The following is a 26,611-nucleotide window of genomic DNA, read 5'->3' as shown; positions in this document are numbered from 1 at the left end:
GTCTTATCCTCTGCACCACTCGTACACCCGAGTTACTGTCGAACACTACATGCCGATAGTCACTGGTGCAAGTTGCTGGGACTTGCTGGAGACCAATGTGAAGCCTGCTATTCGATCCAAGCGGCAGGGACTGCTGTCTCAAGAAGTCCTTTAGCTGCAAGACAGTGACGCACACTGCTAAGAACACCAAGGATTGTCTAGAGAAACCGAAGTTTGAGGTATTGCCACATCCTCCTTATTCGTTACGTTTGGCACCGTGTGGTTTCCACCTTTTTGGACCGCTAAAAAAAACATCTGAATGGTCACCGATTTAAGACAGATGACGACGTGAAGAAAGCGGTGCACGAGTGGTGGCGACGACAAGACAAAACCTTTTATTCTGCTGGAATCCAGACACATGGTGAAAGTGCATTGAGAAGGGTGGAGACCCCATTGAGAAATGACATGATCAGTTTTGTGAAGGTTCGTTCCATTTTGTAATAAATCCCATTTTCTAACTTTAGCTTGACTCCCCCTCATATAAAACCTACTGAATTCCAGTATTTTTGAAAGTATTTAATCTCAACTTCATTTATTAGGGTCACATTTATAGCCTGTTGGTTCTTCATCAGCTAATTAGCAGTAGGACGTGCGTGTCATTTACATTTATGATATGTCGCAGACTTCTGCTCTCTTAACTTTCTTTAAGATGTTCTCTCTGATCTCATTTCTTTTTTTATTTTTTTATCTATATACGTACTGAGGCACATCTTTCTGTATGTAGACACACCTGATCATATAAGTGCATTTGCCATTTCCTTGTGTGCAGCAAGTCTGCTTGCACCTGTCTGTCATTTTATCTCCAAATAAAGGTCACTGTTGATAAAAATCACTGCAGTCATTTCCTGTCACATGAAGACATTGTGTTGAGCCATGTCCTTTGTGTTAATTTGTCCTGATACTTTGATGCTAAAAAGATGGCAAGAAGACAGAGAGGATACTGGGTACTTCATGCACAGCACTTGTAGCATATTTGTGACCAGCAGGACAGTGTGGATGTTAGGAAGTGGCAAGGACAGGTTTCCTCTGTTGAGGGCTTTCCTGTAGAAAAAAATGCGCTTGTGCATCTGCATACAGGAAGTGTGTTTTAAAACGTAGTGATGTGAAAGGAGTCCGGGGCAGATCTACTGTCTGGTGTTCTCGGTTCGCACACAGGTTTTCATCAGATGCCACCCTGCTCAGTGTTACGATCGAGACTCTGGATGCCCCCACCTCCCCTGGGTTGAGCGAGCGAGCGAGCGATATTTCACATGCAGAAACCACCAAGGGGGAAACCCACTCCTGCACTCCCTCTCTTGCTGAAACACTATGAAGTACCTGTGCCAAGATCACCAAAAGAGGACCAGTGCTCATTGAAACGATTGATGTCTGCATGGCAAGACCGAAAGTGGTAATTACCAGGTACCTGCACGCTGTATTGTTAAAAGTATATTTGATTATATTTTCCCCTCGAGGTTGCTGGATATCATGGCCGGCCTGTACACTGGTACTGGGAGTGCTGTGCAGAGTGGCGGCAGGACCTCTGTGTTTTCCCAGTTGATTCTGGGGTTCATCAGCGGTGTGTTCTGCTCCTACTCTGTTCAATGCTTGTATGGACTGGGTGTTGGGCAGGGTCGTGGGGTCCAGCGGCTGTGGGGCATCTGTTGGTGAAGAAAGATTCACGGATCTTGACTTTGCTGATGATGCTGTGATCTTCGTGGAGTCAATGGAGGCTCTGATCGTGGCTCTCGAGAGACTGAGTGAGGAGTCTGAGTGTCTGAACTTGCGAGTGTCCTGATAAAAACCAACATCCAGGCCTTTAATGACCTCTTGGGTACGGCCATCAGCAGTGTGTCTGTCTGCGGAGTGAGTGTCGACCTTGTTGAGAGGTTTACTTACCTCAGCAGTGACATTCATGTCTCTGGTGACTCTTCCTATGAAGTTAGTAGGCGGATTGGGAGAGCATGGAGGGTCATGAGGTCGCTGGAAAGGGTGTGTGGCGCTCCCGATATCTGTGCAAAAGGACGAAGGTCCAAGTCTTTAGAGTCCTGGTGGTTCCTGTTTTGCTATATGGTTGTGAGACATGGACGCTATCCAGTGACCTGAGATGAAGACTGGACTCCTTTGGTACCGTGCCTCTCTGGAAAATCCTGGGGTACCATTGGTTTGACTTTGTGTCGAATGAGCGGTTGCTCATGGAGTCCCGAATGAAGCACATTACCTGCATTGATAGGAGCATCAGTTACAGCACTACGGCCATGTGGCGCGTTCCCCAGAGGTTGATCCAGCTCGTAAGATCCTCATTGTTGGGGACCCAAGTGGCTGGACCAGGCCAAGGAGTCGCCCACATAACACCAGGCTGTGGCAGAGAGAGGGTCATTTCCAGAGGGTGGGACTGGACCACGTGTCTGCCTGGGGGGTTGTCAACCAGGATCCTGAATTGTTTTGTTGTGTGGTGTGTGTGGCAATGTGCTGTACCAGTGCATGCTTCCTGACTTGACTTGATTCTGTGTTATGGAGATCTATTCATTATGTGACCCACAGGCCGGTGGAAGTCTTATTCCAGGCTATAAGGAACCATAGATTATAATTGGTTTTACTGGTTCATGGCTGCAGAGAAAATGCAGGGAGCGTAGAAGTATGAATGAGGCCCAAAGTCGCTGTGACATTATGCAGCTTCTCGTAGTTGGGTACGCGAGACTTGCCGAGAACATTTGCCTGATCTCGTTGCCAGATTGTGTCATTTTAAAGGACTAGAAATCACTGACTGTGTCACATTTAATGACTGCTCATTCGCGCTCGACCCTTTATGTGACAGGTAATAACATGCTGCCTGACAGAACCAGCATTGTACGAAGGCTTAGGATGTACAGAGTGTTCAGCCACAGTCCTGGCCCTTTTTTTTCTTTTTCCATTCGGCTGTGGTACCTATAAGAGAGAATTTACAGGTAACGGTAGTTAAGTATTTTGTTTTTTAGTATACATTGAAGTATATAAGCATTTGTTTTAGAAATGTCATGAAGTTATTATGCCTGAAATGGCTCACATAAGACAAGGATATAGCAGAGGAAGGCTGATGTCATACACAAAATATGCATGGGGATGAATAAGAGAAAGAACAATAGGGGGGGGTTGATTTGTTTTGAACCAAGTCTTGTAAAACTTGACTTATTTGTGTGGAATGTTATCTCTGTATTATGAAAGAAAAACTTGGGACGAGACGTGATCTTTTGAAGAGAGGTCTTTGAGAGACACTTTCACGTCCCACAAGACGGGCAAGTCACGTCATACTTACAACCTTTGGAAGCAAGTCCCGTGATACACATGCACATCAGGTTAGAGATAATGGAAGTAGGAAAATTCGAATGTGTCAAGAAAATGTAAGTAAAGATCGCATTAGCGCAAACAAACGGAAAATATTACTCGGTGAAATAACGGAACAGCGAAAAGAGATCGAATAGTGTTTGAGGATATCTGGGGGAGAAGAGAGACAAGGCAGTGACTTTAAAATGTTCGAAGCGCCACACAAAATGCAGATCACGCCGCACAGGAGCAGCAGCAACCAGCAGCTGATTGAGCAAAGGGGGGTAAAAAAAAAACACAGCTGTTATTTGATTCCCATTGGATCACCGTTTAAGAGGAGTTTCGGAGGAGCGGCCACATCTCCTTGGGGTGCATTCAGCCCCCCCTCTTCACAACAGCACGTGGTGGTTGGCGAGTGAAGCCCCCTTTGTTACTAAAATCAATAAAATCCACAAAAAAAGAGAAAAAACCAGATAGGACAATTGTTACATAAAAAGAAATTTTAAACATGATGGCTAAACCTACAGGATATGAGAAGAACTCAAGTATGATAAACTAGACTTTTATTTTAATAAGTCTTTTGGGTGAAGACCAACGAACCAATCGGAGTAAATGTATGCATTAATCAGTGTTGTTTTGTAAATTCAGTTCTTTATGAAGCGACCTCTGCCCTTCTTATTTTGACCATTCTGATCGTTCTGTCACAGATTGCCGTAATGAGTGCTCCTCCTTCAGCGTGGCGTAAGAGTGAATAAAGGACGCAACGAGCAGGCTTCCTCCTGCCTGATTACTGGCTCATCAGATTTGTCCTGCTAGAGGAGAAGTTTCTTTCTTTTATTAAGATTTTGATTTCTACCACACATAAAACCTGCAACATCACACAGATGAGCATCTCTTTTGTTTGTGAGGTCCCAGTTATCTGTGTTCCTTATTCCTCTCTGCTGCATTGTATGAATTGAGCATTCATTGGTTGGCCGCTCCCATGCACACTAAGCCCGCCCCTACGACTAAAGACAGAGTCAAACCTGTTTGATTTCATTTGAGCGAGTTGCTGATTACTTGCTATCAGTCGTCAGCCATGTCACATGCGATCATACAAGTGAAGGTTATGACTTTAAAAAGCCTGCATAATGTGACAAGCGTTCACGGCTCAGTCAAAATCCTTTACCCCCCCAACCACCCAGACCCCCCACAATTAAGTCTGGCTATGACATTTGCCTCAGCCTGACTGGCCATTTTTTTTTTTTTCTTTGTAGAATTCTGTCTGGGCGCCACTTGGGACTTTTCTTTTTTTTTATATACATTTACGTCTGCCTGAGCTCAATTCATTGCCTTTTCAGAATTCTACTCAAGTTCACCTTTTTGGAATTCTGGGGCTTTTCTTTTTCAAAATTTCACCTAAGTTTGATTTGATTTCTTGCTATTTTTGATGTGTGGATTATTTTTCTCTTTGGTGAGTTGGCACCCTTGCCCGGGATTGGTTCCTGCCTTGTGCCCTGTGTTGGCTGGGATTGGCTCCAGCAGACCCCCGTGACCCTGTGTTCGGATTCAGCGGGTTGGAAAATGGATGGATTATTTTTCTGCACATGTTTTTGAAATTTAGATTAATTTTTTATAACGGTATTATTTGTTTACCTTTAGCCCTAAAATTTTGTATTTCATTTTTGAAGGGTGTTAGGTGTTTCCTTATGGTGGAGGTCATGTTGGTGTTGTTGGCAACAAAGCTCTGATGCCACCACATGGGTGCTGGAAGTTCCCGAAGTGTGACACCATTGGAGCGTCACTATTCTAGGAAGGCTTTTGATAACTGATTGGATTGGATATACTTTTCCCATGAGCTTTGGGGGTCAGAGTGCAGGGTCAGCCATTGTGCAGAGCCACCAGTGGAGCAACTTTCAGGTTAAGGGCCTTGCTCAAGGCACCCAGCAGAGTGGTAACCTTCCAGGTACCAGTGCAGATCCTTAGCCACAGAGCTACCACTCCGCCTAACGATAAAGTCAAAGTAAGGAGACGGGCCTTCGTGAGCTTTTCTGGTTTTGAACTTTGATTAGCGTTTCAGAATTTTGCACTTTTTTTCCTCCCATCTCCTTGTCTTGGTGTTTAATGTTTCCTTTTTCTCCATTTTTGGCCACACTGACAGAGCAGACTCGAGTTGCTCTACAGAATCACGTCTGGGCTTTTTCCTTTACACAAATTTATTTATCTGAGCTCAGTTCTTTAGCTTTTCTTCTCACAATTCTATTTGAGTTCACCTCGGGTTGCCTTTTAGAGTTCTGGGGTTGTCTTTTTTCAACGTCTCTGCCTCAGCCTGCCTAGCAAGTCTTCCTTTTTAAAATTCTGCCTGAGCTCGACTAAAGTTGCTTTACAGAATCCTGTCTGAGCTTTTCATTTTCCCGTTTTTATCTGAGCTTGACACACCAGCGTTTCCTTTTAGAATTCTGTCTAACCTCGACTTGGGTTGCTTTTCAGAATTCTGTGCGAGTTTTTCTGTTTCACGTGTCAGCCTAAGCTCAACTAACAAGTCCTTGTTGGCAGAATTCTCCCTGAGCTCCGCTTGGGTAGCTTTTCAGAAGCTTCTCTTTTCATATTATGGCTATCTGGGCGCCATTCTGTAGCTTTTCTTTTTAAATTTCTTCTTGAGCTCAAGCTGCATTGCATTTCAGAGATGTTGTCTTTTCCATGTATCCATTCAAAATTTTGTCGGAGCTCAGGCTGAGTAGTTGCTAGAATTGGGTCTGAACGTCTCCTTTATGTACATCTAGCTAAGCTTGAGTCACTGGCCTTTCTTTTCAAAACTCCACCTGAGCCTGAATTACTTTTCAGAATTCCCTCTGCGATCTATCCGAGCTTGAGTCACTGGCCTTTCTTTTCAATAGTCCACTCAGTGCTCAGCTTTTGTTGCGTTTCATAATTTCTTCTAAGGCTTCCTCTTCATCTGTCTATCCCACCTCTATACGCTAGCCCATTCCGAGGTGTCAAAGCGAACTTTATTGTCATCTCAACCATATACAAGTATACAGATAGACGAAATTGTGAAGCTCAGGGTCCACAGTGGAACAACATGAAGTGCAAATAATAAATTAAAATGTAAAATTAAAACACAAACAAGACAAGACATTGTGCAAAGACAAGAGAAAGAAGTAGCAGCAATATTGACGTGTAGTTAGCAATATGAACATTGATGCAATGTATAGTATTTGCAATCTAGATACATAAATATAGTCAATAGATATGTAATATGATAAATAAATAATAGATATAGATAATACAGAAATGATCAGTGTATGATAATAGTTGTTTAGACACGTGTAAATAATGACAGGTCAGAATGTTTCACAGCAGAAGGATATCAAGAGTGTCCAAATACTTAAAGGTCAGTATGAGATTTTCAGTTCTTTTCTACATGCACACTCGTCTTTGCAGGAAAGTGGCCTGCATGTATAAAAGTTCTGTTTTTAGAGGTGGTTGAGGCTGTGTGGAAGGTCCCAGGGGGCAGCCTGGTGTTAAGGAGTCTGATAGCTTGGGGGTAGAAACTCTCCTGCAGCCTGGCAGATCTGGCTCTGATGCTGCAGTTTCTTCTCTTGGATGGCAGAAGTGTGTAAAGTCCATGTGAGGGGTGTAAGGGGTCCTGCACAATGCTGCAGGCCTTGCGGACACTGTGTTTGTAAAATATGTCCTGTAGTGAAGGGAGAGGCACCCCAGTAATGTTCTCTGCTGTCTTCACTATCCTTTGCAGGCGCTTGCGGTCGGATATATTGCAGTTGCCATAGCAGACAGTGATGCAGCTGGTCAGAACACTCTCAATGGTGCCTCTGTAGAACACGGTGAGGATGGAAGGGGTATCCTTCCTAGATTTTCATCTTAAAGGTCCTGTCGCATTACACGACTTTCACAGGCCTCATCTACATAATCTTAGCAACTCTGGTCAGTCGCCATCCGCATTTGTGATCATCGGTTGTGTAGTCTGACATCCCAACTCAGTCTGGCTAGTCTAGCTCCCTTTAGTCGTTGCGTTGGATTATGTGTGCATGAGAGCGGACTGACAATGCACACTCAGCTGAGAATACAGCGGGGGGTTTTGGATCTCGCAAACAGTAGAGAGGCTCACCTGTCTGATGTCTTGTGTTTTACATACAACAACAGAATGGAGAAAAGAAAAAGGCAATGAGAATACCGCTGAACTCGCCTTACCTGTAAACCCTTCGTGCAGCACCAGCTCCATCAGGCAGCATGAGAGAAAAAGGTGCGAAATGTGAAGCTGTGCTGGGAAGCTGTCATGCAGTCCTCCAATTTGACATCCCCTGCAATTCCTGGTCACGCAATCGGATAACCTCGGACAATGAGATCAACAACTACAGTCACAAAGTTTAACATTAGAACAGTCTAGACGAGAGCAGGCCATTCAGCCCCAACAAAGCTCGCCAGTCGTAAATTCTTCCAAAATAACGTCAAGTCACATTATGAAAGTCCCTAAAGTCCTGCTGTCTACCATACAACTTGGTTGCTTAGTAGACATTTCCTCCGACTAGAAGACTCGGCCAGTTGTGACTTGTCACCCAACACGGGTTTGATTTTGTCAGAGGTGGGCTCTGTGTATGCAAGAGTTGACAAGCAATGAGTGCTCAGCCGAAAGCTCAATGCATATAATGTGGCTACAAGGGATAAGGAGTGCAGGTGTTGTGGATCTCACAGACCGAAAAAAGGCTCGTCTGTCTGATGTCTCGTGTTTAATTAATCGATGTTAATTAATGCTGATTTATTTTGTTTTATAATTGTGTCTTTCATTTTTCTATTCTTTAATATGTAAAGCACTTTGAGCTACTCTTTGTATGAAAATGTGCTATATAAATAAATGTTGTTGTTGTTTAATGTACCACCAAAGGATGGGAAAAAAATTGCAACAGAATGTGCTATACCTGTAAAACTTGTACAAATTATTGGTAACATGTTATTAGCTGTCAGAATGTGGCAAGCTTGTGAAACTGTGCTGGAAATTTGTCCATGGAGTCGTGCCCCGCGATTAGTAATCATGTAACCTGAGGCAATCTCAGGCAATGAGATCAGCGACTATAGATAGATAGATAGATAGATAGAATATGAAAGGCACCATATGATAGATAGATAGATACAGTATGCAGACAGAACTTTATTTGTCCCCAAGGGGAAATTTGACTTTTTATAGATAGATAGATGTGAAAGGCACTATATAATAGATAGATAGATGTGAAAGGCACTATATAATAGATAGATAGATAGATGTGAAAGGCACTATATAATAGATAGATACACACACTCACTCACACACACACCAGAATGACTATAAAGAAAGAATACTTCTACCTTGGCAGTCCCAGCTACAGTGAGGCATTATGCAGACGGTTTGCTCCTGGTATTAAGAAGCCCCCATAGTGTTTCTTGACGCACTTCTGCTGAATGATTCCTTGGCTGAAAGTCCTCAGTGTTGGTGTGTCAGAGAGTTGATGTGCAGCATTGTTCATAATGGCACTCAGTTTTGTTTTAATGCTCTCCTTTCCTACTGCCTCCACCAGGGGGTCCAGAGTGTGTCCCTTTACATAGCCTGGTCTTATAATTATCTTATTAATTCGGTGGGCTTCTCCTGAAGTGATGTTACCAGCCCAGCACACCACAGCATAGACAATCCCACTGGCCATCACAGAGCTGTAGACGATGTGAAGGATGTCACTTCCCACATTAAAGGAAGACGAGCCTGCTCTGCCATTTCGAAGATAGCTCCTCTGTGTTATGAGGCCAGTCTAACCTGTCATGACTGTGGACCTCCAAATACTTGGAGGAGTGGGCCAACCTTTACATCTACTCCTTGAATAATGACCGGACAGAGAGACTCTTCGGTGCAGCAAAAGTCAATAAGCAGTTCCTTGGTTCCGCTGATGTTAAGTTGCAGACAATTTTCTCTTTGCACCATAAAACAAACCTCTCCCCCTGACTCCTCTCCTCTGTCTCATCCCCCTTATCAATACTCCCCATAAGTGCAGAACCATCTGAGAATTTCTGCACTTTCTTATATTTATAGTCTGTGGTGTACAGGAATTGAGACAGGACTGTTCCTTGCGTTGCTCACATCCCCACCGGAGACACGTCGTACAAACTGCGCTGTGCCCGACAGACTGTCCCTTAGCCTGGTCACCACAAGCTAATCCCCTGCATATCTCTGAGTTGAGCCTTAACAGGGATGGCCTGATGGTATTGAAGCCACAGGAAAACTCTAAAAAACCGTAATTCTCACAGTGCCGGCCGCTTTGTCCAGCCTTGTGGAGCAGACAGATAATTGCATCCACCACTTGAAACTGCAGTGGGTCCAGGTGGTCTGCCATAAGAGGACTCACATAGTCCAGAGCCAGTCTCTCTCTCTCTCTCTCTCTCTCTCTCTCTCTCTCTCTTGAGGTCTTCATGATGTGAAGTTGTCGAGTTTGACATCCCCTCTGACTGGAAGTCATGTGTTGTGATGCAGACTGACGGTCAACTAGTTGACTTGTCTCTTCAGTATTATGTCCGAGTTCACCTTATTAGATTGTCTGCACAGAATTGTGTCCACATATATAAAAAGAAACACTACCAAGTCAAACTTATTCACTTTATCCTGTCTACCTTTCTTTTCAGAATTTCACAGTCTCAACTTATCAGGTTTTAATTGAAAATCTACAACTGATTTGTATGTTTGCTTTCCATACGTGCCTGACCCGGCTGAGTCTTCATGAGCACAAGCTTACCAGAGCCTCACATTGGTATTTTTTATTTTTTACAACTAGCAGTGCTAAGACGGCTGGAGTTCTAAGTAATCAATGTAGACCTCAGCGTTAACGTTTGCAGTGCACCATCTGTTGGAATGTATTTTGTAACGCATGTAGTAATAAAATGCATTGCGTGTGCCATTCCAACAGGTGGCACTTCACAAACATTTGTACTAATAAAAGGCATTCTTTTGGAATGATGAATGCAATTCACATGTCTCTGTTATGTGACATTTGGTATGGGATTCATAAAAGCAGTGTTAATGTTTGTGGTGCGCCATCTGTTGGAATGACAGACATAGCAACCAGACGGATGCACAAACACTTGTCCTGTTATTGACGTGGATTCTTCATTAGCTTATCTCATCTTTGAATTTCTGTTCATACTTCTGATGAAGGTGAATTCATTTTATGTACTTTATGTCCGCACCCTTTTTTCACGTCCCTTACTCAACGCTAGCCTCCCATATCTAATCCTGCGTTCTTCGTTTGGGAGTTTAGGGGCAGCATTCTGTTTTGACTTTTTTGCAACAGCAGCAGCTCAAGACCAGAATTTGCATAACGGCATCTGAGGGTTGTCATCAAAGCAAACAATACTAACAGAGGTGCCAGCTGTGTGCCTTTGACAAGTGGTGACCTCGGGACATTCTGGCTTATAACAGATTTATTTTGAAATGTAACACTGGATGCTTCACGAGGTTTGTGCTGACACCACTGAAACTGACTGCTGCGTCAATGGTTTTCAGTCCATCCTTCCTCTTTGCTTTTCCAGGGCAGGGTTGCAGGGCAGCTGGAGCCCACCCAAGCAAGCATAATAAGGGTACAAGGCAGGAATAATCCCCAGAGAAGGAGCCTGTCCATCGCAAGTCAAACACACACACACAGAGGCAGCTTTAACATCGCCAATCGCCCTAAACCTGCATGTCTTTGGACTGTGGGAGGAAACCCACATGGACACGGGGAGAACATGCAAACTCCACGCAGAGCGGACCTGCGACACGAAACCCAGTCGTCCTTACCGTGAGGCGACAGCACTGCGACACCGGGCCACCCACATGTTTAAGTTTGATGTGATTTTTAAATGGGCTCTTTTTATTTTTTTTAAGCCCTTAACTACTCGCGCTGGCGTATTTTGTACACCAGTCTCAGTTATTTTTGTCCATCTTCCTTTTACTTGAACCTACCAACAGCATCTGCCATCTGTCCCCAGCTTGATTCACTACCAGTGAGGTGTCGCAATGGTTTCCCTCCAGCGTGTCCCCAGCCGGTTGAAGAGTAGATGTACAGTCGCGAGTTTACCGTCTGGTGCGCTTGGTACACCGTGTGGGTCCTTACAGTGCGTATGGATAACAACGATGAGATGTTCTTCTTGCATTGACTTTGTCCGCAAAGAACATTCAACAACTGAAGTGAAATGTGATCCATGTGCAAATCCTGCAGTGGATGAAAGTGTGACTGGTGTCACAAAACTCACAATGAGACATAGCAAGGTTTGGGGCAGCCACCCGTATAATTTGGTATCCTGGCTGCAAATCGTCTTTTAAATGATAGCACTGCTGTGCTCAAAACAGAGCTGAGGGTGTAGGGAAAAGGAGGAGGCTTTTAAAGGGGAAGACAGGAAGTGAAGTCAAAGGGGTCGGGCTCATGGAGGTCTTCTGTCATTGGTGCGAGCCCGGACGTGACATCACAGGGGCCGGAGCCGGCAAGGTCTCCTTCCATTGGCTCGGTCCCGGAATCAACGTCAAGAGGACCAGGTGGGATCTCCTGTGAATGGCCTGCAGGCAAGGGAGAAAAAGAGAGCGTGCTCACTGCCACATCCCGGTATGTCTCGGAGCTGTCCTTACTCAAGCCCTTTAGCTGCCTCCTACGTGCACGTGTGTGACACTGGTGACGAATGAACTCTGGAGAAGTAGATCAAGTTAGCTTTAGATAGTCCTAGACTGTGTCATACTGTTCAGTAATATGGTGTTAAATTACGTTAAACACGTACAATTGAAAATGATTGTAATATTGTATACTACAGCCTCACACCGTGCATGTAAATAGCCATTTTAACTTGTGGTGCATAAAGTACACTGCACGAGTAGTTAAGGGTTAATGAAACTAGCATTATCCTCCATTGAGTGTTAATGAAGCGGGCACTGCAGGCAGTCTGTCCTGTCTGAAGAGTCCGCTCTGAAATCCCGGCCGGTATCCTGTGGCCATCTCGCTCAGTCAGAGACCCCATGTTTGTATGATGTAAACTCGTCTCTCAGATTGTTAAATGGACAGACCGCGTCCATCTATGACAACAGTGTGACTCTACTGCCCACTCAACGCGGCCGCTGAGCGCTTGAACAACTCGACACATCCACATAAAAACGGCGAGGGTGACTTTCTTGAAGGATTTTACTGGATGTACGGCTCAAAAAAATGAAAGGAGCACATTTAGTGAGAGTATAGCATCAAGTCGATGGCACTTGCGGGCTTTTGATCTGGTCAGTGAAGTAGCAGAGGGGCTTGTTCATCAGTTTCAGCTGCTTTGGTGCACTAGAGGGGCAACAATGAGATGACCCCCAAAACAGGAATAGTTTCACAGCTGGAGGCCACTGACATTTTTCCCGTGCTCATCTGTTTTTTCACTCGTTTTGCATTTGGGTACGGTCAGGGTCACTACTGGTATCATGAGGCCATACAGAGCTGGCACAGGTAGTCCAACTTCTCCAGGATGGCACATCAATACGTGGCATTGCCAGAAGGTTTGCTGTGTCTCCCAGCACAGTCTCAACGGCGTGGAGGAGATTCCAGGAGACAGGCAGTGACTCTAGGAGAGCTGGACAGGGCCCCTCGTAGAAGGTCCTTAACCCATCAGCAGGACCCACCGGTATCTGCTCCTTTGGGCAATGAGGAACAGGATGAGCACTGCCAGAGCCTACAAAATGACCTCCAGCAGGCCACTGGTGTGAATGTCTCTGACCAAACAGTCAGAAACAGACTTCATGAGGGTGGTATGAGGGCACGACGTCTTCTAGTGGGCCGTGTGTTTTCTGCCCGGCACTGTGGAGCACAATTGGCATTTGCCATAGAATACCAGAACTGGCAAGTCCACCACTGGCGCCCTGTGCTTTTCACAGATGAGAGCAGGTTCACCCGGAGCACATGTGACAGACGTGAAAGGGTGTGGAGAAGCCGTGGAGAACGTTATGCTGCCTGTAACATCGTTCAGCATGACAGGTTTGGTGGTGGGTCAGTGATGGTCCATGGAGGGACGCACACACCTCTACAGGCTTGACAATGGCACCTTGACTACCATTCGGTATCGGGATGAAATCCTTGGACCCATTCTCAGACCCTATGCTGGTGCAGTGGCTCCTGGGTTCCTCCTGGTACACAACAGTGCCCGCTCACATAAAGCACGTTGGTCCCATACGAGCATTTAAATACAATGCACCTCTCGTGTCTCATGTAGGCACCCCATTTATCTCCTGTTTCAGTCACATCCAAAGCGTATCTTTATGGTCTGGTTAGAGGTGCCACACCGCCATCTGCTTCTCTGTCACAGCCTGACCCTGGAAACCACCCGCCTTGTTAGTGTCTTGTTTCTTAAAGCTTTATTGTTTCCTGGATACTGTCTGCCATGTCCTGCTTTGTAAATCATTACTTCTTGTTTGTCGTCTTTGTTTGTAAAAAATCAAACTTGTCTTTATTCATCAGGGTGGGCTGTGTGTGTATGAGAGCTGACGACCAATGAAGGTTCATCTGAAAGTACGATGCGTAGAATGGAACGATGAGCAATAAGGCGCACGTGTGTTTTGCACCTCAAAAACAGAAGAGACGCTCGTCTGTCTGATGTCTTGGGTTTTATGTGCAATAACAAAATGGAAAAAAGACAAAATGAGTTGAAATTGCAGCTGAACTCGCCATACCTGTTAACCCTTCAGACACCACTGGTTCAAGTCACTTGGCACCCTATTGACTGTCAGTAAAGAGGCAAGCATGGCTGTGCTAGAAAGTTAGTAAACCCATCAAGGGTAGCGATCTTCAGTGGTGTGAACTGACGTGGTCGAACGACGAGATCCACAACTGCGGTTCTAGCAAATCCGACATACCCCACCTGGGACTCGAAGTTCAATACTGTGACATCAGCTTAGTGCAGGCCGACTGCTCAGGTCTGAGCTTTTTGCACTTTCTACTCTCAGCGATAAAGACGACCGGTGGTGATGTTTGAAACAGGATCAGAACTTATACTTTTCGTCCTCATCTTTTGGCCACACTTGTTCTCTAATGTTATTTATTTTATTTTTTTTTTTTTTACAGAACCAGCAAGAGAAAATTGAAAACCTTCACAGTGACCTGCGCTCTATGGAGAAGCGGCTTCAGTGCATGGAGCTGGAGACCCGAGAACAGGTAGGCCGTGCTTTCGATTGCCATCCATCTGACACGTGGCCATGTAGGCATTGGAACTGCTGTCGTGGTCACTCCACTTGCACCGAGGCCTTAGGTGCGGAGAAGCAGCTAACGCAGTAGAGCAGCTCTGTCTGTCTGTCTGTCCACTGGAAACAGCTCGGCTCTCAAGGGACTGATTTGGTTGAAATGCGCCACACTTGTTCTTCAAGGACATTCGTTGGGACAATTTCATTTTAATTGAGATATATTTCGAATAAAGCAAGCTGTACAAAGTTTTGACTTTTAAGAAACTCCCATTGAAAAGCATTGGCAAATGTTTGGTCGTCTCTGTCTTAAAACATCCTGTGCGACGTCCGCGCTGAGTTACTTTACACTCTCCATTTTACCTGAAGAGACGTCACTTGTATATTTTTTTTATTTTACTTTTTACTTACTCGCCGGCCGCTCCTGACAGCAAAACTGAAACGCTTGCAGTCGTGCGCACGGAAACAACTACACCTCACTGTAGGACATGGGATGGGGCGGGGTCAGATGTGGGCGGGGCTGGATGGCTGTATTACCAGATGAGGAACTGAAGATGTTCAGTTCAATTCACTAATGATGACATCCTTTATTTATTCAATATGGCTGCTTTACCTAAGGATTATGATGAGTCGAGATTTCTCGGTCACTGTCATTTATCAGCAAAGCGCCACACTGATCCACCTTCTGTCGGATCCAGGGAGCAGTTTTAGCTGGAGACGTCAGCACAGACTTTAAATCTCCTTCGGGTAACACTTTGAAAAATGTCATGTTTAATAATCTGAACTCCACGTCCAACATCTCACAAGAGCACAGGAATCTTTACCTCACAGTCACGTGACATTGTAAAAGGCTGTAATTAAAAAACCTGTGTTATGTACCCTACTAGTACGTGTAATTCATTTCTCTTATCACTGCTATTTTCGAATATGATTAACTATTAATAAACCAAATTATAATAACAAACACTTTGAAAGGACTGGAACAGGGTGGGCAATGTCATTCCTGGAGGGCCGCAGTGGCTGCAGGTTTTCATTCCAGCCCAGTTGCTTAATTAGAAACCAATCCTTGCCAATCTTGGACCTTATTTAATTTTTTGTCTTGTAGGTTCTTATATCGTAGGATGTCATCCAAATGATTTGAAGCCTAAAAGAATCTTTTTTAGTCTGTCGCATGTTCTATTAAGTGTTTTATTAAACTGCGGTGGGCTGGCGCCCTGCCCGGAGTTTGTTTCCTGCCTTGCGCCCTGTGTTGGCTGGGATTGGCTCCAGCAGACCCCCGTGACCCTGTAGTTAGGATATAGCGGGGTGGATGATGGATGGATGGATGTTTTATTAAATCAAACTGTGCATGATGAACACACACAGACGTAAATGGAAGCAAGTTAGATGGAGAACTGCTGGCCCCTTTGTCATTTGCATCTTATTGGTAACTAGCAAAATACCCGCACTTCGCAGCGGAGAAGAAGTGTGTTAAAGAAGTTATGAAAAAGAAAAGGAAACATTTTAAAAATAACGTAACATTTGCTTTCTATCCCTTTGCATAAGCACAGTCCTTCACCAGCAATTATTTAATGTTAGCTCAGACCCGGCACTTAAAAGTTTCTCTCGCACTTTTGCTGAGTTTGTGCCAAACACTAGTCTATCCATGACCATCTCATCTTCATTTGCATAAGCACAGTCCTTCACCCGTGAATATTTAGTGGCAGCGTGTCTATTGGATTGCCGCTGACAGACGGCCTTATATGGGCAGGCACTCAATTACGTGGGAGGCGTGACGATGGGGGACGCAACTCCACCTCACACGGTGACCGAGCTGCAGGCTATGGCCGTATATATGTACGTAAGTAGGTTCCAGTTATGACCGTTACACGTAGAATTTTGAAATGAAGCCTGCTTAACTTTTGTAAGTAAGCTGTAAGGAATGAGCCTGCCAAATGTCAGCCTTCTACCTACACGGGAAGTTGGAGAATTAGTGATGAGTCAGTGAGTGAGTGAGTGAGTCAGTGAGGGTTTGCCTTTTATTAGTATAGATAATGAGCCATTAAAACAGTGAATGCAGTTGTTTAAAATTGAAATAAGCAATTAAGGGTTGAGAACCTTAACAAAAGAGACCACCAAAATGAAGCAATTGAGCAATAAGAGTTTAATCAGCAATAACTGAGTTCTCATTAAGAAACTGGGTTGGAGCAAAAACCTGCAGCCACTGCAGCCCAGCCATGGACTAGAATATTCAAACCCAGTCTCCTGAATGGTACGCCATGTGCAGATTTTCATGCTCGTTTATAACTTACCCCACAATTCCCTTTTCAGTTTTTCGTGTCACCTCAGTGTACTGCGAAGTGGTCATTGATAAGGACGCCCAAGTTACACGTGGTAGATGTTGGGGCACTCATTGCTCAGCTGTGACCTTCCGACTGAAGGACCCCCCACACATATTCTTGCTGCATTCACTTGCTTCCCAGACTGTTCAGAGCTCCCAGTTTTGACGTTTCGTTTTTTTGTGCGCTCAAGTCGGTTTCGGAGAAACACAAGGTTGCCGTCGATTTGTTACTTGGTCTGCAAAAACAAGCTTTTAAAACAGTGGCCACTTTTTGGGGCAATAAAGAGTACCCTCCAGTATATCGATTTGACTAGAAAGTGGCATTTCTGGCTGACCAGGTTAGAAGTTTTATTCATTTTTTCAGTTAGGTAAGGTGAAAGGGCGGTGTTGCGGCACAACTCGGACGAATCAGGTAACATCTGCTGTCTATGAAAGCAACTTCAGCCATGTGATTTAGTGAAATGCTGTAATTAAACCGCATATTTTATGGTACGTACCACACTAGTGTGTGTCATTAAGTTCTGATCTCACTGTTACTTTCTAATAGAAATCACGGTTACAAAAAATACTGCACGGAATAAACATTTGCTGTGAATTGTCCGACTTGTCGCTCCGAGTTTGTAGTTCATTCACGTGGAGTTCCCGAGATCACATGAACGCAGCATCTGTACTGTCTGGGACTGTCGCGCCCCCCATCCGTCATTCAGAATGGCTTAGCCCAGTCACATGGTGCTTATGTGAATGGCAGGCATTAGTGGTATAAGGACCGCATGAGTCTCGCCACAATAAAGATGTCTCTCTGACTTAGCTGCTATCAAGTGGAAAGAGAAAATGACAAGCATGGCGAGGAATAACAAAAAGGATCACAGTAAGATGCTCTCTGCTCCCACGTTTGAGTATCCTTGTGGTGCTTAAATGTGTTATTTGGCCTCTGCTGTGCTCAGTGTAATAGATGGACACAAGCGCCCACACGGCGATGAAGCTCTAATATGACTAGGAACGGACTTTGGTTAAGCAGGGTGTCCACATCGGCCTGCTCAGTTTATTTTAAGCCTGTAGGTTAATCCACAATCTGATCCCTGCAGCTCCCACCAACCACCGTGGCACAGAAGAAATAATCACCTGCCTTCCCTCAACAAAACTCAAGTCTGCAAAGCAAATCAACCAGTCGAGTACCAGAATTCACTACACACTCAGACCCCCCATCTCGGGGCCCAAAAGCACCGCCAAAACAATCAGAAGACTGAGCTCAACCTCCAGTGCCGTCACCACCACCATTAAAATGCTCAACGCAGTTGGATCCAAACACATCCCCTCACTGCCTGCCACTTCGAAACTACACGATGGGGACAATCAAGCACCTATACTTGAAATGATCCCAAACTGCCGATCCTGAACTTCTCCATGGTACCCCAACAGGACAGGTGGAACTGCCTTTCCCTTTCTTTGCTGCTGGTGTCTTAGGAGTTTCGAAGCGGGGGTTCTCAGTGTGATCTAGGGTATGGGTGTCGAACTCCCTAACCCTTCTCCTAATCAGCGACCAGTTTGCTCTGCTAATTGACTCCTTTTCCCTTCATTTTAATAGTCTTGTTTTTTAAGGAGTCAGTCCTCTGAATTGATTCCTTTCTTAATTAAATGACAGCCAAACAGAAATGAGATGTGAAACGAGCTAACAGATGACCAGCTAAACTGGGATTTCAAACTCCAACCAGTTTCACTCCAACTAATCTCTTAATGAGAAGCTGAGTCCTGCTGTTAATTAAACCCGTTATTTAATTCTACTGTCAACCTTACTGAGACCTTCACCTTTCTTTATTTTCAGATATTGTGTGATGGGCGCAGGTGAGCTGGTCATGTGGCGGCTTGTTTGGCTGCTAATTAAGGAAAAAGAGACAACTAAGGGGCCTGAGTCAAGTTAATTAAAACTAAAGCAAAGGAAGTTAATTAGTAGCAAACACTGGTCACTAATGAAGAAGAAGGTTAGAATGAAAACCTGCAGCCACTGTGGCCCACCAGGACCGGAGTTCAACGCCCTTGATATAGCCGGTCCGCGGCTCCAAACAAACGGCCGGGTTTTAAAATAATAAAATCATAATAATCCATGTGCACGTGAGGGTGTGATCTTTCCTGATTGCTTCATCGGCCTTCTGCGGTGTGTGGTTGAGATGCTGCGCCCATGGAGCCGTATAAGTATGGGCCGGTGGAGAAACAAAAAGGGGCGAAAGAGGAAACAAAAGAAAGGCAGGCCGAGCGAGAGTGGGGCAATGAGCGAGGACGAGCCAGCCAGCTGATGAGAGAGAGAGAGAGTGGGGGGTCGGCGCAGTCAGGGGTCCCACGACAGAGCAAAGGATCGACGCTCCAGGGATGGATCATACCCACTGATTGTCATTTCTTAGATCATTTTGACCTGGTCATTTTAAAAGTAGCTCGCAAGCCGAAAAAGTGTGGGCACCCCTGTGCTAAGGGAAAACACCTTGCAATTGGCAGGGGATTATGTGTGCAGGACCCCTGCTAATACATTTTGGGCCCACAATTTCTTCACATTTGAAGTTTATTGGACTAAATAAGATGAAAAGCGATGAATGAAACACAAAATGGAACGATCACTCCAGGCTGGCTGCCGAGATAAAGACGTGTGTTGTCCCCCAGTTCAGCAGATCTTTAAAGAACTGCAAGTTTTTACAAAATTTATAATAAATTATTGTGCATATTTATGGTAGCAAACAACAAAAATATTCCAGATACAAAATAAATCCAACAAAACACCAACAGTACAAAACGATAAACACTCGCGACGCAGTCCAGTCCATTTTTGCAGTTGCATTGATGATGGTGGTGTGGTTATGAAATGTGAACCCCTGTGAACAGCCTCCTGAAAATGACGTAAAGTTTTGTCCTATCGTGATGCCGATAATTTGTAGAGTTCGGTCAGGCTCCCCATCTGAAGACGTTTTTCACCCCCAGATAAAATCACATGAACAAGCGGGCCACAGGACAAGAACATAAATCCAGAGAAAAGTGTAACTCGATGGGTGTGAGTATAATCCAATTGTGCAGTGAAGTGTTAAAACAAAAAGACGCCACCAGTCGCGATCCTGCCAGCTTGTTATGGCTCACTTTTAAAGAAAGCACTCTCATCTTTCACCCGGCAGCCCTTGTGGCAACCGCCGAAGCTGCCCAAAGATGCAGTATCGCCGGGGATGCTGGGATTTGCAGTCCGTACAAGTAACGCTGCTACAGCATCGCCTGCAGTTTACTGCAATAGACTGCAGAACTCACAGAAAACAATGTGATTTTTGGATGACAAACCCACGAATAGGCAGATTCTCAAATCATAAACCTGCAAATCGCAAAGGCTGACATGTAACTGTAAATGAAAAGAATAATTAGAAGAGAGGGTTAATGCTTAGGAGACCCCATGCCTCATCCTCTAAATACCTCTCGTTCCTTTACAGATCACTCAAATTCAGCAGGAGTGTGAAACGAAAATCCGAGGTTTGATGCCTGCCGAAATAAGAAAAGAGCTGGAAGACACAATCACCTCCCTCAAATCGCAGGTAATCGGTGCCACAGGAGACGGCCTAAAATGGCTGCAGTAGAGCCCTGGTGCATGCCGTACAGAGAAGCTGCTACACTCCATGCCTTTGGTTTCTGACAAGGCAGCCCGTAGCTGAGCTTGCAGTGTTGGTGAAGCCCACCTTCCCTAAGCTAACACTAGCTACTGCCCTGTGGGAGATAGCAGAAGACATTTTGAGTCAGTTTACTCTTGCAACATGAGTAGCTCTGATGACCCTCACACGTGTCCATTTGTTTGTTTCCAGGTGAACTTCCTCCAGAAGAGGGCATTAGTTTTACAACAGGAGCTGGATTCCTACCACAGGTATGACATCACTTTAGTGGCCAGTGGCTGTGTGACCCAGAGTCCCAGCATGCCGTGTTTCTGTGGGGTGAAACAGTAAGAGTTGTTAAGCTGTGCTTAAAATGAGAAGTGCAAGGTGAGATGAGTTGATTTGGGGGGCCGGTGGGAGTCATTAGCTGAACTAAGATGTTCTGTAAGGTGATTGGAGTTCATGGGTCCAATAGGTGTCAATATCAGTGTTGGAAGGAGAAAGTCAGGAGACCTGAGTCAACAGTCTTGGAGCAACGTCAGTGGCCGGGCTGAAGGGGTGCACTGGACGTTCAAATTTAAGTTAGAGCTTGATGTGATTTGAGGTTCATTTAAATGAATACTCCTAATAAAAATTGTATTTTTCTTATATGTAGTTCTAAACTTGTAGTTTGGAGCGATGGCCACATTTTCATACAGAACAGAGATAACAGTTTCTGATATAACAGAGGTCTAGCACTGGACAACAACAGATGATATCAAAAACATCCTCACGTTGCTCGTGTCACATAATCCAAACGTTAAGTCGTCCAGTTGTATGCTCACAATGTACCAGACATGCGTGTTTTTACTAAAATATCATTAAATAAACCACAACTGAAAAATGGAAATGGAGCGCGCTCAGATGAGAACGAGCATTTGAAGACCCGCCGCCCCACCTCATTCGTTAGTCGCCAGGCCAGGGCATTCATTGGCTAATATTGTGATATCAACAAAAAAGTGTGCGCTAAAGATTACCAATTAAAAAAAATCGGGAGTGGTCTCCCCTCAACTTTCTGGTATACTCAGATATGGGGATGGATATTTGAGGAGTAAACCACAAGACAATAATTACATTTTTATATTATGTACATTAAACAACCATCAACAACAAATCAAATCAAATTAATAGTACATTGAACAATCTCTCTTATTATTAAAAAAAAATCCCGTGGCAGGGAATGACTAGGAGACGATACGTTTTCTTCACGTTAAGATCACAGAACACAAATAAAAGACCCACGAGACGTAAGAGAATGGCAACGGAGCGTCTCGCGGGGATATAGAACATGGAGATTCTTGCAAGACACGCCATACTTACAAGCAATATCAGAGCACGGCCAGCAAAAAAAATCAGTAGTGTAAAGGCACGCAGCACACACAGATACGGGGGTCTCAGTGCATATAAAGGACAATACATTATAAATGAAACGTTGATGATTAACAGATCGCATTAGCACAAACAAAAGGAAATTAATCATCAAGACCAGGTGTAATTGAAAAAATAGCAGGACAAAGCGAGGTCAGAAATAAAAGGCAAAGAACAGAAAACAAAGTCTTTTCGCACAATAATGGACCATACGCTATGAGAATCTGTGGTCCCGCAACAGTTAAAGCAACGACAAGTTTAATTTCAAAGAAAACACAGTTCGGTCAGGTGTATATTTATGATGACGGAGAATCGATCACAACGAGAGCAGCAGAGACATGAAGTTGCAAAAAGGACACCAACTGTACAGGCTTTAAAATGATCGATGCTGCCCCCCCCTTCACAACGTGAGCAGCGTTATACATCCTGCGAGACAGACATTTAACCACGCCCGGGGCCGGAAATAAAGGACAAGTATTGTGTTGACATCGTCACGCGAGACAAGGCAGTGTGCCATCATTTAAAACAAGTCCACGGAAGTCGAACTTAGCAGTTGTTGGGCTGCTTTGGGCAGACACGCATCGTGTGCTCCCAGCTCTTAAAACAACGACATGCGACAAGCAGAACAGGCAGCTCACCAGCAGCAGAAAGACAGCAGATGATCCGACGGCATCTCTTTAGCGTGTGTTCACCCCCCCCTTCACAACGTGAGCAGCGTTATACGTCCTGCGAGAAAGAGATGTAACCACGCCTGGGGCCGGAAATAAAGGACAAGTATTGTGTTTACAAAAGTTTTTAAAGTAAAAGTGAAAATAATGCATATGTAACAATTCCCATGAAAATAACAATCTCTTTAAATTGTATATCCAGTTAACCAAACACGGGGGTGGGCGAGCGAAGTGAGTAGGGGGCAGAGACGCCTAGTTATTATAAAAGTAAAGTTGAATAAATCGGAACTCTGCATCTGCATGAATAAAAGGTGAAGGACCATTTCTGGTTAACGGAAATAGCCCAAAAGTTGATAGAAATCTATGCTTTGTACCTAATACTTGTAGCAAAATTTGGTTGACCAAAGTGAAAGTGTACTCAAGTTATCATGTTCACACACACGGACACGGACAGACACACAGATGTAATTCCAAAAATGGTATTTTCAGACTCGGCGAGGTCTAAAACATCGAGATTCATCAAAATCTCAACATCAAATCTTTGGTCGATTCCAATACTTTCCCTGTACTTTGTTTTCGAAAGTAAAAAGCGAGTGAAAACTTTGTCAGGAAGAGAATACACTTCGGACTTGTGGACATCTGAGCAGATTCACAGACTACCGCCAAATGATCCCGAGGTACTGTGGATATGAATTTCGAATGAAATAAAGTATCTTATCTATCTATCTATCTATCTATCTATCTATCTATCTATCTATCTATCTATCTATCTATCTATTATATAGTGCCTTTCACGTCTATCTATCTATCTATCTATCTATTATATAGTGCCTTTCATGTCTATCTATCTATCTATCTGAATATACCTACCGTAAACGCGACGAGGACAGTCAGGTCTACAACCCATAATGCTCATTCGCTTCTCAGTATGTCCGATTTTCACTCACAAGAGCCTTTTCTGCAGGTGATTTATTTAATACTATTTTTTTGTATTTGCAAAATTTTGAGTATTCGACTGTTTGACTTGACATATGGACTGTGCAACACGAGCCATGTATCACTTTTCCATCAACGTTTTTGGATATCCTTTGCAGTTGTCCGGCTATAATATCAAAAACTTTATTAACTTCATTCTCCACCAAAAATGAGTTTAGAACGTTTTCCCAGCCATGGGGTTAAATGATTAAAAACATCATTTCTGGGTGAAGTATTCGATGAAATAAGAGTTGAGGTGACCTGGCAGGAGGACACTGGGAGTTGGTAGCTAAACTTCTATATAGTGAAGTAAGCGAACTGGGAGTTGAAATGACTAGGAGACACTGGACTTCAGTATCTTCATTAGGAACTTTGTGGCGTCCATATCTGAACTTGAAGGTCACATGACCTGGAAGATGGGTGTTGCCCTACGGGGCCATTAGGTGATCTGAGAGGTAAACCGACTCATAGCCACTCAGACAGACAGAGCGGTTGAGGTTGAGCTGACGCTGATGCCGATGCTGGCGTCAATGTCTGAACTTGGTAGGCGAGTGGATTTTTGATCTCTGAGGGCTTGGTGTGTTAACTAGGAAGTGAAGGTTCTGCATGCAAGGAGTTAACTGAGCCTGAGAGCCAGTGTTTGAATTTGATTGTGAGATGGCTGGAGGACATTAATAGTGCGTATCTAACATCGGGCAGTGAGGGAGGTGGTGACCAAACCGTGATAGGATTTCAGGTGTGGAAAGAAGGATGGGAGTCAGTATCTGAACGAAGAAGTGAGGAGACCTGACCTGTGTGTAGCTTGGCTATGAGGTGAGCAGCGAGCTCAGGATATCAGTCACCTGGGGAGGGCGCTGGTGGTCAGTGCGTGGACCTAGGATGGCTGGAGAACACTGGGAGGACGTGAGTGCAGTTTACTGGATTTAGGAACTGAAGTGGCTTGACTTGGGTGATTTGGATGTTGATGGATGAACTGAGGGATGTGAGGTGACTTGAGTGAGGCAGTGGCTGAGCTCGGGCTTTAGGAGACTTGTGATGCGGAATGTCCTGACTCCAGCACTCCTTGGACTGGGACTTGGTTCACGCATTTGCTGGATCTGGCGTGTGAGCAGCTGGGGCTTGTGGGTGGGGAGTTGACATTGGACTGGGAAATCCTGATGTGTCTTCTGCTCTCTGTCACCTTTCAGCAGGTGAGCCAAGCCAACAGACCCCACACCCTGGAGTTGCCGGACTGTAATGAAGACGTGGATGGTTTGTGTAACGCACTCGTTTTTCCATCAGTTGCCACAAATCTCATCACTGCTGCTCATGTCATTCCTGCATGTCTTTTTTTTATGCTTATGTATTTTTTACATTTTTATTACTTTTTTAATTAAACGTGTCACTTTTTTATACATGTCTGTGCCCTGCTTTTAAACATGACTCTCTTGTTTTGAGACGGGTTTGAGCCTTGCATTCTGGGGTCCTCTCTAATTTTTTTTTCCATCGCTTCCATAATATTTCATGAACATTGGCACCTTTCATGAAAATGCCAGCAGTCAGGGAATATGGCCTGGCGCCATTAGAGAAAAGGTGGGCACGAGACGTGTGAGACTGAGTAGACTTGCCCTCGGCCACCTTGTCCTGCAGGGACACCTAGAGCTTCAACTTGGGGTGCCAGCGCTAGGCCGGGAGTGATGACTCCTTCTAGTTTCATCACTGTATGCGTGATGGCAGCACAAGTTGGGCACTAAAGCATACGCCGAGTGTAATTTAGTTATGTGGGTACCACTCCGGCTCACGGGCGGCTGTTTAGCGTGGCCTCGACTTGGACAGCATGGAGCCTTTTTGTGCGCGTTCACAGAGTTCTTCTGTCCATTGACGCCTGTCGCCTGCCTCCACGCTCTTTATTAAACTGGTAGATCACTCCAGAACTGTCCAGGCTGTGTTTGGGGTCTTCCTCGGCCAGTCCTCCTCCTCCTCCTTCACAGGCACACCACTCCTCATCGTTTCTTTGCAGATCAATTAGTCGGCTCAGAATTGCCCTGTCAGCACACGTCATGCCAGGGTAGCACAGGGTTGGTGTGATTGCTTTAATGCTTCTGGGACCAAAGTTCCATATCCTGCTCCATCGCTTCCTGTGTGGATTTCACACACTGACCCTCGCCTTGTTCTGGTGGACAACACAAACACATCCCAGGAGGCACTAAACTGGCCTAAGGTACGTGAGTATGCAACGCCTGTAAAAAGTATTCACTCGCTTTCACAAGTTCTCGTTATATAATGTTGAATCTCATTGGATACAATTTGACAGTGGTCCAAATTAATTAGGAATATAAAACACAACATAACTGGCTGTGTAACCGTTCACCCCCTTGACGGCAGCCATGACGGCCTTGAGTCCGTGTGCTCGCGTCTCCATCAGCTTGGACGTTTTTCCCCCATTCTAATTTGCAAAGTTCTGTCAGACAGCATGCTGGTCGTGAGTGCGCAGGCCACAAATCCCCACTTGGATTGAGATCTGGACTCTGACTCGGCCCCTCCAGGACATTCGCGTTGTTGGTTTGAAGCCAGGCCTGTGTAGCTTTGGCTTTATGCTTTGAGGTTGTTGTCTTCTCCCAAGGTGCACACTTCCTCAGGGATTTCTTCATATTTTTCCTGCTTTCACTTTACCCTCACAAGCCTTCTGGAGCCTGCTGCAGAGAAGCATCCCCACAACCTGACACTGCTGTCATCGTGGACCATGTTGTCTTTCTGACGCTGCGCATTTATTCTGATGGCCAAAAAACTCAATGTTGGACCTTCCAGCTGACTTCAGAGTCTCCGATGTGCCTTCTTACAAAGCCGCAATGTCACGTCTGAACTGGAGAGCCGGTGGTAGAACTGGATGGTGCGATGGCTGAAGGACAAGGATAGTTCGGATGGAGCACCAGAAACTTCTGGAATTGGTGACCAGTCTATGATCGGGAAAAGGGGATGGGAGTCAAAATCTGAGCGCTGGAGTGAAGTGACCTGGCCTGTGTGGATCATGGCTATGAGGTGATCAGTGAGCTCGGGATATCCGTCGTCTTGGTGGTGGTCAGTGTCTGGACTACTACTGAGGATGACTGGAGAACACCAGGAGTAGACGAGTGCTGCTTAGTGGGCTCAGGAA

The 26,611-nt window shown here is 44.9% G+C and overlaps 1 protein-coding gene across 1 annotated transcript; it reads left to right on the top strand.

The window, feature by feature from the left end:
- The first annotated feature begins 610 nt into the window (after positions 1–610).
- Positions 611–24,870, top strand: LOC120520923 (centrosomal protein of 112 kDa-like). The gene is made up of 5 exons (XM_039742894.1): positions 611–1,429; positions 14,388–14,477; positions 20,276–20,377; positions 20,642–20,700; positions 24,666–24,870. The coding sequence occupies exons 1-5, from the start codon at positions 1,412–1,414 to the stop codon at positions 24,670–24,672; spliced, it is 276 nt and encodes a 91-aa protein (XP_039598828.1). The 5' UTR covers positions 611–1,411; the 3' UTR covers positions 24,673–24,870.
- Positions 24,871–26,611: the final 1,741 nt, after the last annotated feature.

The sequence above is a fragment of the Polypterus senegalus genome, unplaced genomic scaffold (assembly GCF_016835505.1).
Source record: "Polypterus senegalus isolate Bchr_013 unplaced genomic scaffold, ASM1683550v1 scaffold_4039, whole genome shotgun sequence".
In the NCBI taxonomy this organism is placed as follows: Eukaryota; Metazoa; Chordata; class Cladistia; order Polypteriformes; family Polypteridae; genus Polypterus; species Polypterus senegalus.
The sequence above is the reverse complement of the archived record's forward strand: the minus strand, read 5'-3'. Positions and strand labels throughout refer to the sequence as shown.